At 37.2% G+C, this 16789-nt stretch overlaps 1 protein-coding gene across 2 annotated transcripts in view; it reads right to left on the bottom strand.

The window, feature by feature from the left end:
• The window catches only part of STAM2 (signal transducing adaptor molecule 2), a 58014-nt gene extending 43192 nt beyond the window's left edge, over positions 1–14822 (bottom strand). The window contains exon 1 of one of the 2 annotated variants that reach the window (XM_068545115.1): positions 14470–14822. In XM_068545115.1, coding sequence (XP_068401216.1) covers positions 14470–14509 — 40 coding nt within the window. In that variant the 5' untranslated portion in view covers positions 14510–14822. The remainder of the gene's footprint in view (positions 1–14469) is intronic. The other variant, XM_068545114.1, reaches the window with a different exon arrangement.
• Positions 14823–16789: the final 1967 nt, after the last annotated feature.

Genomic DNA, 16789 nt, shown 5'->3' with positions numbered 1-16789 from the left:
TAGCACAATAACAGTGGGGGACTTTAACACCTCACTTACACCAATGGACAGATCATCTAAAATGAAAATAAATAAGGAAACAGAAGCTTTAAATGACACAATAGACCAGATAGATTTAATTGATATTTATAGGACATTCCATCCAAAAACAGCAGATTACACGTTCTTCTTAAGTGTGCACGGAACATCTCCAGGATAGATCACATCTTGGGTCACAAATCAAGCCTCAGTAAATTTAAGAAAACTGAAACCATATCAAGCATCTTTTCTGACCACAACGCTATGAGACTAGAAATGAATTACAGGGAAAAAAACGTAAAAAACACAAACACATGGAGGCTAAACAATACATTACTAAATAACCAAGAGATCACTGAAGAAATCAAAGAGGAAATTAAAAAATACCTAGAGACAAATGACAATGAAAACACGACGACCCAAAACCTATGGGATGCAGCAAAAGCAGTTCTAAGAGGGAAGTTTATAGCTATACAAGCCTACCTAAAGAAACAAGAAAAATCTCAAGTAAACAATCTAACCTTACACCTAAAGGAACTAGAGAAAGAAGAACAAACAAAACCCAAAGTTAGCAGAAGGAAAGAAATCATAAAGATCAGAGCAGAAATAAATGAAATAGAAACAAAGAAAACAATAGCAAAGATCAATAAAACTAAAAGCTGGTTCTTTGAGAAGATAAACAAAATTGATAAGCCATTAGCCAGACTCATCAAGAAAAAGAGGGAGAGGACTTAAATCAATAAAATTAGAAATGAAAAAGGAGAAGTTACAACAGACACCGCAGAAATACAAAGCATCCTAAGAGACTACTACAAGCAACTTTATGCCAATAAAATGGACAACCTGGAAGAAATGGACAAATTCTTAGAAAGGTATAACCTTCCAAGACTGAACCAGGAAGAAGCAGAAAATATGAACAGACCAATCACAAGTAATGAAATTGAAACTGTGATTAAAAATCTTCCAACAAACAGAAGTCCAGGACCAGATGGCTTCACAGGTGAATTCTATCAAACATTTAGAGAAGAGCTAACACCTATCCTTCTCAAACTCTTCCAAAAAATTGCAGAGGAAGGAACACTCCCAAACTCATTCTATGAGGCCACCATCACCCTAATACCAAAACCAGACAAAGACACTACAAAAAAAGAAAATTACAGACCAAAATCACTGATGAATATAGATGCAAAAATCCTCAACAAAATACTAGCAAACAGAATCCAACAACACATTAAAAGGATCATACACCACGATCAAGTGGGATTTATCCCAGGGATGCAAGGATTCTTCAATATATGCAAATCAATCAATGTGATACACCATATTAACAAATTGAAGAATAAAAACCATATGATCATCTCAATAGATGCAGAAAAAGCTTTTGACAAAATTCAACACCCATTTCTGATAAAAACTCTCCAGAAAGTGGGCATAGAGGGAACTTTCCTCAACATAATAAAGGCCATATATGACAAACCCACAGCAAACATCATTCTCAATGGTGAAAAACTGAAAGCATTTCCTCTAAGATCAGGAACGAGACAAGGATGTCCACTCTCACCACTATTATTCAACATAGTTCTGGAAGTCCTAGCCACGGCAATCAGAGAAGAAAAAGAAATAAAAGGAATACAAATTGGAAAAGAAGAAGTAAAACTGTCACTGTTTGCAGATGATATGATACTATACATAGAGAATCCTAAAACTGCCACCAGAAAACTGCTAGAGCTAATTAATGAATATGGTAAAGTTGCAGGATACAAAATTAATGCACAGAAATCTCTTGCATTCCTATACACTAATGATGAAAAATCTGAAAGAGAAATTATGGAAACACTCCCATTTACCATTGCAACAAAAAGAATAAAATACCTAGGAATAAACCTACCTAGGGAGACAAAAGACCTGTATGCAGAAAACTATAAGACACTGATGAAAGAAATTAAAGATGATACCAACAGATGGAGAGATATACCATGTTCTTGGATTGGAAGAATCAACATTGTGAAAATGGCTATACTACCCAAAGCAATCTACAGATTCAATGCAATCCCTATCAAATTACCAATGGCATTTTTTATGAAGCTAGAACAAATCATCTTAAAATTTGTATGGAGACACAAAAGACCCCGAATAGCCAAAGCAGTCTTGAGGGAAAAAAATGGAGCTGGAGGAATCAGACTCCCTGACTTCAGACTCTACTACAAAGCTGCAGTAATCAAGATAATATGGTACTGGCACAAAAACAGAAACATAAATCAATGGAACAAGATAGAAAGCCCAGAGATAAACCCATGCACCTAAGGTCAACTAATCTATGACAAAGGAGGCAAAGATATACAATGGAGAAAAGACAGTGTCTTCAATAAGTGGTGCTGGGAAAACTGGACAGCTACATGTAAAAGAATGAAATTAGAACACTCCCTAACACCATACACAAAAATAAACGCAAAATGGATTCGAGACCTAAATGTAAGACCGGACACTATAAAACTCTTAGAGGAAAACATAGGAAGAACACTCTTTGACATCAATCACAGCAAGATCTTTTTTGATCCACCTCCTAGAGTAATGGAAATAAAAACAAAAATAAACAAATGGGACCTAATGAAACTTCAAAGCTTTTGCACAGCAAAGGAAACCATAAACAAGACGAAAAGACAACCCTCAGAATGGGAGAAAATATTTGCAAACGAATCAACGGACAAAGGATTAATCTCCAAAATATATAAACAGCTCATTCAGCTCAATATTAAAGAAACAAACACCCCAATCCAAAAATGGGCAGAAGACCTAAATAGACATTTCTCCAAAGAAGACATACAGACGGCCACGAAGCACATAAAAAGATGCTCAACATCACTAATTATTAGAGAAATGCAAATCTAAACTACAATGAGGTATCACCTCACACCAGTTAGAATGGGCATCATCAGAAAATCTACAAACAACAAATGCTGGAGAGGGTGTGGAGAAAAGGGAACCCTCTTGCACTGTTGGTGGGAATGTAAATTGATACAGCCACTATAGAGAACAATATGGAGGTTCCTTAAAAAACTAAAAATAGAATTACCATATGACCCAGCAATCCCACTACTGGGCATATACCCAGAGAAAACCGTAATTCAAAAAGACACATGCACCCGAATGTTCACTGCAGCACTATTTACAATAGCCAGGTCATGGAAACAACCTAAATGCCCATCAACAGACGAATGGATAAAGAAGTTGTGGTACATATATACAATGGAATATTACTCAGCCATAAAAAGGAACGAAATTGAGTCATTTGTAGAGACGTGGATGGATCTAGAGACTGTCATACAGAGTGAAGTCAGTCAGAAAGAGAAAAACAAATATCGTATATTAACGCATGTATGTGGAACCTAGAAAAATGGTACAGATGAGCCGGTTTGCAGGGCAGAAGTTGAGACACAGATGTAGAGAATGGACATATGGACACCAAGGGGGGAAAACTGCGGTGATGTGCTGAATTGGGCGATTGGGATTGACAAGTATACACTGATGTGTATAAAATTGATGACTAATAAGAACCTGCAGTAGAAACAAACAAACAAACAAAACAACTAATACTAAACTTTCATTGGGTTATTTGTATGGAAATATGTTAATATAAATGTTTCAGACATTACATGACATTTCTAAAAATCTTATATGTTCTGGTATAATGCTGTAAGTCATAATCTTAGTTATTACTTTAAAATGTATATCTCAGAAATAACTAATTTTCTTGTCAACTGCATTATTATGAACTTTCATCAAATCTTTAACCGTGGTCATTTTTAAGTCTTTTGTCATTTACAGACGGTTCTGGGTGTACTCTGATGCTTTTGTAAATATGTTCCTATAAAAGGGTTTCATCTTCAGGAAATTCATGGAAAAGACTCTGACAAGTACAGGTTTCTGGTAACTGACTGTACTGCTGAACTGAATGAATAAGCATTTTCAGAACTCTAATGAAAAACTGATGAGCTCATAAAAGTGCTAACAAAAGATCAAGATGAAAAAAAAATTTAATTACATGGGACTGAGTGAACTGATGAGGATGAGTATAATTTTTGTGACTTTCTGTTTGAATTTAAAAAATGAAAAAATCCCACAAGGACTCAGAGGCAAAGAATATACAAATCAAGTTTCACTGCAAAGTAAAGGAGCTGTTACAGTGGAGGATTACTGGACTGAATGTCAATATTATGACATAGTATGAGTGTGTTTCATGTTTGGTAATTGCAATCATTGTTGCTTTTGTTGTGGTCATCCATGTACAATGCTTGGTGTCAGTCTATTTATCTCTTGTAAAAATAAAATACAGGGTGTGAAAAAAAAAAAGCATGCCTGTCCCACACTCTTGATGTGTGTGTGTGTGTGTGTGTGTGTGTGTGTGTGTGTGTATGTGTATGTATAAATTTTGTTGAGAGACTACTAAATTGCTAAACACTGGAAATGCACAGATAAGTAATGATTTATCATATGCATATTGCTTCTTATAACAGTATTAAAGATATATTTTAAAATTGAAAAAAAAAAAAAAGAAATGCAAATCAAAACTACAATGAGGTATCACCTCACACCAGTTAGAATGGGCATCATCAGAAAATCTACAAAAAACAAATGCTGGAGAGGGTGTGGAGAAAAGGGAACCCTCTTGCACTGTTGGTGGGAATGTAAATTGATACAGCCACTATGGAGAACAGTATGGAGGTTCCTTAAAAAACTAAAAATAGAATTACCATATGATCCAGCAATCCCACTACTGGGCATATACCCAGAGAAAACCATAATTCAAAAAGACACGTGCACTCCAATGTTCATTGCAGCACTATTTACAATAGCCAGGTCATGGAAGCAACCTAAATGCCCATCAACAGACGAATAGATAAAGAAGTTGTGGTACATATATACAATGGAATATAACTCAGCCATAAAAAGGAACAAAACTGGGTCATTTGTAGAGACGTGGATAAACCTAGAGACTGTCTTACAGAGTGAAGTAAGCCAGAAAGAGAATAACAAATATCGCATATTAACGCATATATGTGGAACCTAGAAAAATGGTACAGATGAACTGGTTTGCAGGGCAGAAGCTGAGACACAGATGTAGAGAACAAACGTATGGACACCAAGGGGGGAAAGCAGTGGGGGGGGGGGGGGTGGTGGTGGTGTGATGAATTGGGCGATTGGGATTGACATGTATACACTGATGTGTATAAAATGGATGACTAATAAGAACCTGCTGTACAAAAAATAAATGAAAATTTAAAAAAAAAAAGTGATCCTTACTCAAAAGTTAATTTAGCATGGGAAAGAAAACACATAAGCACAATCTATGGTAAATTAAAATGACTACTCAATGTTTGAGGAATGAATGAATGAGCAAGTGAATGAATGCAGTTAAGTCAAAAGTCCTAATTGTCAACTACTATGGGATGTGTTCATATACAGTTTTGAATAATGGAGGAAATGGTTGTCATTTGGTAAAAAAAGAAAGTTTCAGTATTATACAGTCAATATAACCTCAGATACAAACCTGAACAGGTAAAAAAAAAAAAAAAAGAAAAAAGAAAAGAGAGTTAGTGAACATGAAGAAAAGTCAACAGAAGTTATCAAATTTGAAGAACAGAGAAAAAAGATTGAAGAAAACTGAAGAGTCTCAGTATATTAATTTTTTAAACTTTCTATGTAACAAATGCAAATTAGTGGTTTAAAACACCACCCATTATTAGCTCATAGTTCTGTAGTTCAAAATCTAAGCAGGCTCAGTTGGGCTCTATGCTCAGGTTATTACAGACTTGTTGCTGGGGAATTGTTGTTAATTAAGTAACACATGGTAACTAAATTCATGCATGTTGGAATTATGTAAAGTGAAGACTGCCTGTACATTAAAGCAGAGTTTAAATATTTCTTCAAATGTGCACAAAACTACCAACACCTAGAAATAATCGAGGACAACAGACTCAGTGTGTTCTCTGCATACACTGTATTTGTATTAGATCAAACGTAATAGCCAATCACACGGACATTAACAGTCACAACATATAATTAAGACTATAACAGAAAGTAACATAAAATTTTATTATAATTAGGATACTATATATCAATATCTTGGGCTATGACTAAAGCAATGCTTAGATCTTAAAGGAAAAATGACTTCTTATGTATTAATTTTAAACAATTATTTTTATACCTTAAAACTATAGTAGAAGAACAGGGGAAAACTGGCAAAAAAAAAAAAAAAAAAGAATTTTTTTTTTTTTTTCCAGAAGAAGAAATAAACTAGAAAATGGAAAGCAAGTAAATAAGTAAAATTCATTTTGGTATCTAACAGGAAAGCACAGCTGACAGCTTTTACTAAAGATATAAAAATGCTTTTTCTTTGTACCAATTCATTATAAATTAAATAATTATTTGAAAATATAGAACAGCCAATTTTTTCTAGTTTATAAATCTTACATGTTTACACTATTAAAATAATACATATTTGTTATTAAATTTCTAGACCACACAATTCTTCTGTAGTTAAATTTAAATTAAAATATTTAAATGTCCAATACTTCAAACTGACAGATTATATTTCACTGCTTCTTTGACTCCAATGACAACAACCACACTTAGCATTTTAGAGTACTTAGGTTCAACATACATTTTCTCATTTAATCCTCCTCCCCATTTAATGCTTTGATTTGTTTGGGTAAAATTTTTATTGATACAAATCTTCAGTTTACTCTGGGGAAAGCAATAATATAAATTCTACTTTTCCTAAAATGAAAGCCTACTTACAGCTCTGAGTAATGAATGATAGGTAATAATTAATTAAAAAACAATAACAAGGATTTCCCTGGTGGCACAGTGGTTAAGAACCCGCCTGCCAACGCAGGGGACACAGGTTCGAGCCCTGGTCCGGGAAGATCCCACATGCCACGGAGCAACTAAGCCTCATGCGCCACAACTACTAAGCCTGCACTCTAGAACCTGCAAGCCACAACTACCGAGCCCACGTGCCACAACTACTGAAGCCTGCACACCTAGAGCCCATGCTCTGCAACAAAGAGAAGCCACCGCAATGAGAAGCCCGCACACTGCAATGAAGAGTAGCCCCCACTTGCCGCAACTAGAGGAAGCCTGTGCGCAGCAATGAAGACCCAACACAGCCAAAAATAAATTAATTAATTAATTAAAAAAGAAAAAAACAATAACAAGTAATAGTTTCAAAGTATTTTACATATGCTAAACTACTTACATTGAATCCAATGAAGATGCCCCATTTCATAGATGAGGAAACTGAGACAGAAAAGTAACTAGCACAAGATCATACAGCTAGTAAATAGTAAAAGCTGGATTTCAGTCTAGGCAGTCTGGCTCAGGGCATATTTTATATTAAACTGCCTCTTGGGTGCAATTTCTGTTCAAAACTGCTAAATTAACTCTTTCAACAAGTTAGTTTTCAGTTTCTCTATGCATGAACATTTTAAACATACTGAATAGGACAAATGCAAGATCAACTCTTGTTTATAAGAAAAGCATCAGACACAATGCCACGCTTAACTCCATTTACTGCATCATTTAATAACACAATGTACGTATTTAAGAACTTCTTGCTCTGGTGGAATACAGAAGAGTGATTGCTACTCTTTTTCATTTCACATGTTACCACCAACATTTGTGGGAGGACTAGGAAAAGTTTAGAGAGTTAGGCAGATAGGAAAAAGGAAGAAAAAAAATCAAAATCATCTTTTACTTCCTTCTAATATTGTAAATCATCTATTTAAATGGTAAAAGGTCTAGGGTCAGCCTTTACATTCCTACAAGTTCACTTTCTTCTTGTCTGATACTCCCAAGATGCCCTCTGTAATCCTGTTCATTGAGAGCCATACCCCCTCCCAACTCCACAGAACAGGCAAGCTCATTTCTACAAACACCCTTACATTACGGAACAGGGCAGAAGAATAAATGTAGTAAGTATAATTTCTATTTTAACAGACCTATCTGGAAGCTTCACGTGCAAGACACTTAATAATAGCTGGGGAAAAGGAAAAATGAATCTCAAAGTAGCCACTAACATGCCAAAACATCACAGATGGAGAATCAAAAGCAGTTAGGTTGGGCAGATGACCACACAACCTCTGCAGACTGAGGAAATCATTATGCACATGTGGAGTACACACGTCACCCATTAACACTGAAGACCCATTAACACTGAAGACCCACCTTCTCTATTCCCAGCTCTGAAACTTACATACTAGCTTAAGGTTGCTAGGTAGTTCACCTCAGCTCTGACTCAAATCTGAATCCATGTTCTCATCTGTAAAATGGAAATTAAAATGGCTGCCACACTTAAAAGAGGAGTTGTGAAAATTAAGTGAAAAGAAAAATGGGTGAAAAACTTAAACAGATATTTCAAAAAAGAGGATATTAATTTAGTGAATAACTATATTAAAGATTAGATAAATAAATACTTATTAAAGTCACAAAGAGACGCCACTAGAATGGCTAAAATTCTTAAAATTACACCACCATGTACCAACAAATTTTTTATATGAAATTGAAGTAATATGAGCTAAAAATAAGTAGGTGGCAGCTTCAAAATGTCAATAATTTTCAGGGGGCAGTGTCTGATATCTGTCATATAGACCTTCTTAGGTTCAATCCCTGTACTCAATATAAACATTTATTCACTATCAAGTAAAGTTACAGAGCCTAATAAGGCAATAATATTTAAAAAAAAAAAAGTTCTTTCCCTTTACCTTCCACCTCAAGGGACAGTAGTAGTATGTGTATATTTACTTGTAGAAAAATCATCCTCTTGCTCTCTTACCTAACTTTACAATTACACTTGACCCTTGAATAACATGGGTTTGAACTGCAGAGATCCACTTAATATGCCGATTTTTTAAAATAACTATATTGGAAAAATTTTTGGAGATTTGTAACAATTAGAAAAAACTTGCAGACAAAGCGGGTAGCCTAGAAATATCAAAAAAATTAAGAAAAAAGTATGTCATGAATTGTATAAAATATATGTAGATAAACACATAACACACAAAACATGTTAACTGACTGTTATCGGTAAGGCTTCCAGTCAATAGTAGGCTATTAGTAGTTAAGTTTTGGGGGAGTCAAAAGTTAATACATGGATTTTCAACTGTGCAGGGGGTCAGCACCCCTAACCCCCGAGTTATTCAAGGGTCAACTATATAATCTAAGTAAGATTAGAACTAAATATTATTATCAGGAAATAAAAAGTGTATTATTTACTATCAACATCATCAGTGCATATGAATCAAAAATATAAACTACAATGTCTTCTCAAATCCTAAAAGAACATAAAAGAAATTCCCTTTTATGATTTTACTAATCTGATAATAAACCCATATCAAAGAAAAAAGGCCAAAAACAGCTAAGAGTGTCAAAATGAAGAAAAACAAGACAGGGGGCTTGCCCTACCACTTATAAAGGCCACTGACATTAGAATGTGGTATTGGTACAGGATAGATAAAGAGAACAGTGTAGAACAGACAGTACAGACACAGACCTCATACAAGGAAAGGGATTTACTATATGAAGAAGAAAGTGCTCCAAACTAGTGGGGGAAGGATAGATAATTCAATAAACGGTGATTAGGCAGTTGATAATTGTCTGTTATGAATTGACTATCCAATCAAATCTCTCCTTAGACCTTACATAAAGACCAAGTCCAGGTGGACTAAAGACCTAACTGTGAAAATCAAAACTTCAATAAAACTTTCAGAAGAAAACATGACAAGATCCTTATAGACTCAAGGAGGAGAGAAAGCTTTTCTTGAACAAGAAAAATAAAATCAAGGGAGAAAGACAATATTACTAAACTGAAACTTCAATCTTCTTAACAATAAAAGGCAGCACAAACAAAAAGAAGCAACAGACAAGAATATATATTTGCAATTCACATAAACAACAAAAGATTAGTAGAGAACGCATGTGGAACTTTAAAAATCAATAAGAAAAAATAATCCAACAGAATAGTAAGTACATGAAAGTAATGAGCAGGCAATTTATACAAAAAGAAAACAGACTGACCAAGAGACATATGAAAAGATGCTCAACTGCAATGAAGCTGAAATAAATTGAAAACAATGCCCTATTTCACACCCATCAAATTGGCATAAATTTTAAAATCTGACAATACCCAGCATTAGTGAGACTGTGGAACAACAGGGACTTCACTTACACTGCTGGTGGGAGTAAAATCTCCCACAAACACTTAGAAGAACAATTCTGTATTATTTAACATTTTGCAACTTTGCACTATATGCATTTTTAAAAAAGAATTCCTCTTCAAGATACAATCCTTTGAGAATCTCTCACTCTTGTGAAGAAGAAAATGTGGATAATAACTTTCACTGCAGTGTTGTCTGTAATAGCAAAAAACTGCAAAAAACTTCATGTTCACTAATAGGAGAATGGGTTAAAAAAATGTGGAATATCACATAGCTCTTAAAATTAATGAACTAAAAGCTACAAACATCAACATGAATAACTCACAAAAAATGCTAAATGGCAAGCTGCAAATGACTACAGAGAATATTATTTTTTATGAAGTTTAAAAACATGCAAAACAATACATATAGTATATTTGCATGTATAGTATATACTATAAAATAGACTTTATCTTTTTAGAGTGTTTAACTCTGAGAAGAGAGGAAAAAGAGTAGTATCAGGTAGCTAATAAATAAAAGTAATGATTTCCACTGTATCTTGAATGTTTTCTTTAAAAAAAAAAGAATGAAGTGTGGCAAAATGTTAGGACTTGACAGAGGTGACTGATAGGAATAGGAGTTTATGTTGTATTCTGTACTTTATGCTAAAAATTTTTCATCACTTAAAAAATTACAAAATATATTAAAATTTGTAACTATTTTAATTAGGACTAGGTATTAGGATTTTTGGTACCATGTAAGCAAAAGAAAGTATAGGGAAAAAACTGGCTGTTACAGCTGTCATTCTCACCTAAAACCAAAATTTTTTTTAATTTTAATTTTTTGCAACAACCTCATGTGCTCAAGAATTGCCTTAATGACTATGTAAATGTAATATATTTAAATGTATAAAGTAAATTTGTATTACCAGAGTGCCATCAATATCTATTTTTATATTAGGGTTTCATGTAAAATTTCATTGGAGAAAACGATTCCATTACCAAAAACTCCAAGCTACTCACTGTCAAGTTATTTGACCACAACACAAGCCAAAGACATAGCAATGCATGCATTCAAATTTTACTTGGAAAAGTCTCCTTTTAAGATAAAGTTCATACTTCAATCCACTGTGTTAAAAGAGTTTTTGTAGAAGTAGAATTTGAGCTCAGCTCTGTGGGACACAAGCAAGTTTATCTTTAAGGAAGGAGATACCAAGCATTGCGGAAAAAAGCAAAAATCTATCAGTGAATAGTAGTAAATGGCACAGAGACAGAAACTGGCAAGAAAGATTGCCTGGCTGGAGTAAGGAGAAAAAAGACATGCAAATAAGAACTGGAGTTACGGAGCAGAAGAGACAGTCATGAGTCAGGAATCAATGTCATGAGACTGGAAAAATCGGTACAGGATGTAAGGAAATGACATCTGCCCTTTTAACACTACCACTAAATCTTCCTATTGTGGCTCTGTCCCTCATGTTTTACTTTCTCCTTGGAATCTCCTAAAAAGGCTGCCCCAAACAGGCTCTCTACCTTAGGAAACCTACACTCCCCTTCAAGATAAGAATCAGGGCTGGGGTGAGGGGGTATGTGTGGGTATTTTCTCTTTTTTTCTCAGCACAGCTTCAAAGGAATTTTATTCAACAAAACAAACAATAAACCCATATTAGAAGAAATCCAATAAATATTTAAAGAGCTCTAATGCTACCATACCTAGCATACCCTTCAGGATTTGTAGGTTCTGACTCCAAGAAAAAAAATGAGGAACTTGCCAGAGTTCCTTACCTCCTAGCCTTTGGCCGGCTACCATTTGACAAGTCATATACCATCATCAGCTAATGAGTGCCTTCCTAGACATCTTGAGTCACTACAGCCTTTTCTCAGAGTCTCAGGGTCTGAGAAAAGGATTTCTTCCCCACATGAACGATGTCAGAAACACTGTTCACCCTCTGATGAGACTGCACCGACCAAAGGAATGTAGTTTCAACTTTACAGTTAATTATAAAATGACCAAACCATACATATAGTAAGAGATGGTCACTTCCTGCAGGTGTAAGTGCTATCAGGAATGCAGGGGAAGAGAGAGGATAGTGTCAACACTTTTACAAATAAAGTGTCTGCCTGAAGGTCCTTGTCTTCTCTTCAGGGACGATGACTGTTTTAAATAGAGGGAGAATGTAAAGCATCTCCTGTATTTCTAGCATCGTAATACGGTGCGAAAAATACAATTATCTTTTTATGTGTGTATGAGTCCTCCATTAGATTGAGAGTTCCTTGAGGGAACCCAGTTTATTTATTAAATTTGTGCCCCCAGAGTCTGACACACACTGTCTGATGCACAGTAATCACTCAATGCCTGTTTGTCGAATGAAAGATAAACAAAGCTACGACAAAAAAGAAACAATGGTAATAAAACTCTGACTGAATCAAAGAGAGATGAAAAGGACAATGACACTGCAAAGGAACATTCCTGTGGGCATCTCAAGCTAAACAATGACTTGATCATCATATTACTTAACTACTGTATTTCAAATTAACAGGGGCTTTAAGTTTTGAAAAGTGCAATATATAATTTTTCTTCTATGATAGACGTATAAAGCCAATTTGAAATCCTTAGTATTTCATGCCACTTTTTCTATTAATTCCAACCACTTGCCTAAAAGAGGTTACAATCAAACTTTCTATTTTATCTTTAAACTGCCTTTTGGAAACTGACTTCAGTCAGTCATACTTGAGTTAACAAGTAAGTACTTGAAGCTTTGGCTGATGGCACTGCCCATGAAATAATCTATACACAGTATTTTTTTTTTTTTTGTCTGAACAGCAGTGCTTCTTTTACTACAGTGGAACTAAACTGTGATCCACTAAACCATGTAGGAACCTCAGGAGACACTGAGGGGGAGGTTTAGAAAAGCAACTTGGCTTACTTTCACCAGAGAAGTTGTCAATCAGAAAACAATGGGCTTCCAGGAAAGATCTCCCTTGAAGAGTTCCACAGGTGTTAAGTTTGAAAATCATTTGTCTTATTCTATTTTGCCTTTTTTTTCCACTATGACAAAATGAAAGTCTTCACAACAATAAAAAGTGAAGGTCTCATTGCAGCAAAGGAAGACATCATTAGGTGTTCCAAAAGCAGACGCTGTGAGCCTCAACATTATGCTTCCTAGATTTATAGCAGTCACCAATATTAAACTACCAAGAAAAAAGTTGAATGAAATCACAGAAACACATATTTGAAGACTATCTAAGAGTCAAAATCTATAAAGTTTTTTAGCTCTCTGCGAATAGAAGGTACTTATACATCATATTTGACTTCTGAACACACTTTTGGAATCACATAATATACCAAAATAGGGCACTTTCTAGACTTTCCCCATAATTAGAAAATCGTAACTATGAAACAGGTGCAATATTCTGTGACGTGCAATATTCTGTATAACTGGCAATTTGCAGCCATGCGTTTTTTTCATTCCACTAAATCCTAAAACTCTACCTAGAGTTAACTACTGCTACAAAAATATTTATTTTAGCCAGCTTGGTTTATTGTTTTTCTAAAGCCACAAGTTAAGTTCTCATACCCAATCCATCTTTTTCTCACTCCATAGTCACTGACGACCCCCCAAAAAGTTAAACAGGTGTTCTAGACTGTTTTGAAATCCTGGGGTTTTCCTTTTCATACCCTAAGGCAGAACACCTTATAGCACTTGCACTATCCATGGATAGAGTAACACTTTCAACTATCGTAAATAAATCCTGAAGCCGTGCTATCAGGGATTGGACGCATCGATATATAAGCGAGATAAAATAGGTTCTTCCTATTGAACCGGACCAAGCTGAAGTCTCTAAGTGTTGAGCTGCCCTAGACAACAAGGTCTGCTGCATCACTTTTAAGCGCGGGGCGGGGGAGTGGGGAGGGGGGGACACAAGACTCAACCAATTCTAGAGGGAGCTGGAAGTTCTGTGTCATCAACTCCGCAATTGCTCAATTAGTCCAGTCTCCAGAGAACCCCAGGCTCCTCCCTATTCCTGTGCCTGGCGAGGTGAACGGTCCTCTTTCAGGGGTCCCCAACCTCAGGTGGGCTGGAGACACTCCCCAGGCAGCTAGGGCCGCGCCGAGGTTGCCCCCAGAAAAATCCCGGCTGCCAGGCAGCGGCGACGCCGCACCCTCCTCCCCCTTTGCTAGGCTTTCCAGTACCCGGAGTCGCCACCGCCCACTTTCTAGCACAACAAACAACAGCTTGGGGCCCCGGCCCAGCACTTACCCACATCTTGCTCAAAGTGGTTGGCGGTGAACAGAGGCATCTCGCCGGCGCCCGAGCCCTAGTTGCTGCGGTCAGGATGAGGCTCGGCAGCTGCTCCGGCCTGGGGGACCCACGGCCGCGGCTTCCTAGACGGCTCGGCTCCAGTCGCGTCCGGCACTTCCGCCACCGTACCTGCCCCACTCCTGCCTGATGGGCCAGCTCCCGGTCCGCGCTCCGCCCTCGCGCTCCGCCCCGACCTCTCCTCCCGGTATGAGGTCCCACCAGCCGCGGGCATTTTCTCAGCGGCCCTGTAACCGCCGCCCTCCGGGAGGAAGCGGCAGCCCTGATCCGAAGCCCCCGTAGGGGTCAGGCGGCCGCCGAGGCCACCTTTCCATCGCTAGGACCCCGGCAAGCCATGGAGCGGGGGACCTTCAGGGCCGGAAGTCGTCGATCCTATAACTTGGCGACGCCAGAGGACCGGAAGGTGCAGTGCCGGCGGCAGCTCTGCAGGGGGCGAGGTGGTCTGGGGATCCGTGCGTAGGGCTGCTGGTTCCGACGGCCAAGTTCTCTACAATTTAGTTCCTTCCTAAGCTATGGGCTAGTCCCACGCGGCCGAGGGTCCGCGGATGTGTTCGCGTCACAGTCCCGTTGCCCTGGAAACGGATGGAGCCTCACTGGTTTTGAGAGTCGGCGAAGGGTTTGGCTCAGCTCCTGGCGCTTCTGGGGTTACACTCTTCTTGGCGCCTAAACCTCGCCGGAATAACCACCGTGGAAAGCGGGACTCCTCACTTTTCGCTTTCCATCGTGCTCTTACCCTGAAAACACTGCTCGACTCTGGGAATCCAGAGACGAATGAGGCACACTCCCTGCCTTCAAGTTGCTGACAGTTTTATGGGGACAGTGTATAGCATATACGTGACAGTACATGACGGTCCTGATATACAGTTGGGGTCACAAACTCAGATTCCCATCGGAGCCAGCCAGGTATTGAAATGAGTGTGAAAGTGCAAGCACCCTTCCCACCCACACGCTCCCAAACCCTCTTAACCCTGTTTTATTTTTCTATAGCATTTATCACTTCCTGGTATAGAATTTACTTATTATGTTTTCTGTTTCTCCTCTTTAGACTATAAACTCCATGATTATTTTTGTTCACCTCTGTACCCCCAGCATCTAAAACAGTGTGCAGCAAGTAATAGGTGCTCAGTAAATACTTTGCAAATCCAACCAAACAGTGCATGGCAGCTACCAGTAAACTTAAGCTATTTGTTGAAGTGTGGGCCCTACTAGTGCTTCCATTTTTTTCAATGATTTTTTTTAATGTTAAGAATTACTTCAACATTTTTAATAATGGGCTAAACAAGACCATTTTACAATCTCTGTGTAAAGACATGATACAAAGAAGAGAGAACCCTTATACATGGAATAGTTCAGAAAGGTTATTGCATGTTATACCATAAAGATAGGTTCACAAATAAGGAGGAAACATCAGCAGGTGAAAGGAGCTGATTTTCAAAACCATTGAACCTAGGATGTTCAAGATATGTTTGGAGACTTTTGGATTTGTCTAGGATTAAGGCTTAGTGTTGGAATGGAAAACAAGGGTAGATAGAGATAAGAGGAAACAGATTGGGAAGAGCCTTAAGGAGCAAGCTAAGAATTTTTAATTTTATCACATAAGGCACTAGATAATCATCTAAAGATTTTGAGCAGCAGAGGAGTACACAAAAAAGAGTTTCCGGATACTAATCTGACAGCAGTGTGCATGACATATTTTAAAAAGCAGACCAGGCAGTGGAACAGTTTAGGAGTTACGTAAGTATTTGAAGAAGAGAGATTGTAGAGGAGGTTGTACTGAGATAAGAGCAAAGGTCTGAGGATTCGTCTTTGGAAACTATTCACATTTTAAAGAGACTCCTTTAGCTCCTCCACATCTTTAATAGCAATCATGTTCAAGAATCTATGGGTATTTACTCATCTGTGCATATACTCAGTCTCTTGGTGAATCCAATTAACAAAATTTTTAATAGTCACTAAGAGTCAGGCCCTGTGTTAGAAACAAGAAGATACAAAGATTGTTCATTGTTACTTCACCTAATGAAGTTATTGAAGAAGTAAAAGATATGTCAATGGCAGCCCACAAGTTCTGGTGTGCAAAATTTCTGTTATACAACCTCTTTTGAGCCCCAGTCTCCCTGATAACAAAATAATCTCATCAATTTCAGTTAAATTCTGTCTCTTTAGGGGTTTTTGTTGTTGTTATTATTATTTTGGGTTTACACTCAACAAATCTACATCCTTACCTCACACCACTTTCTCTGAACATACACCAAGATCCATC

The sequence above is a fragment of the Eschrichtius robustus genome, chromosome 5 (assembly GCF_028021215.1).
Source record: "Eschrichtius robustus isolate mEscRob2 chromosome 5, mEscRob2.pri, whole genome shotgun sequence".
Lineage (NCBI taxonomy): Eukaryota > Metazoa > Chordata > Mammalia > Artiodactyla > Eschrichtiidae > Eschrichtius > Eschrichtius robustus.
This window is presented reverse-complemented; position numbering and strand designations above follow the sequence as displayed.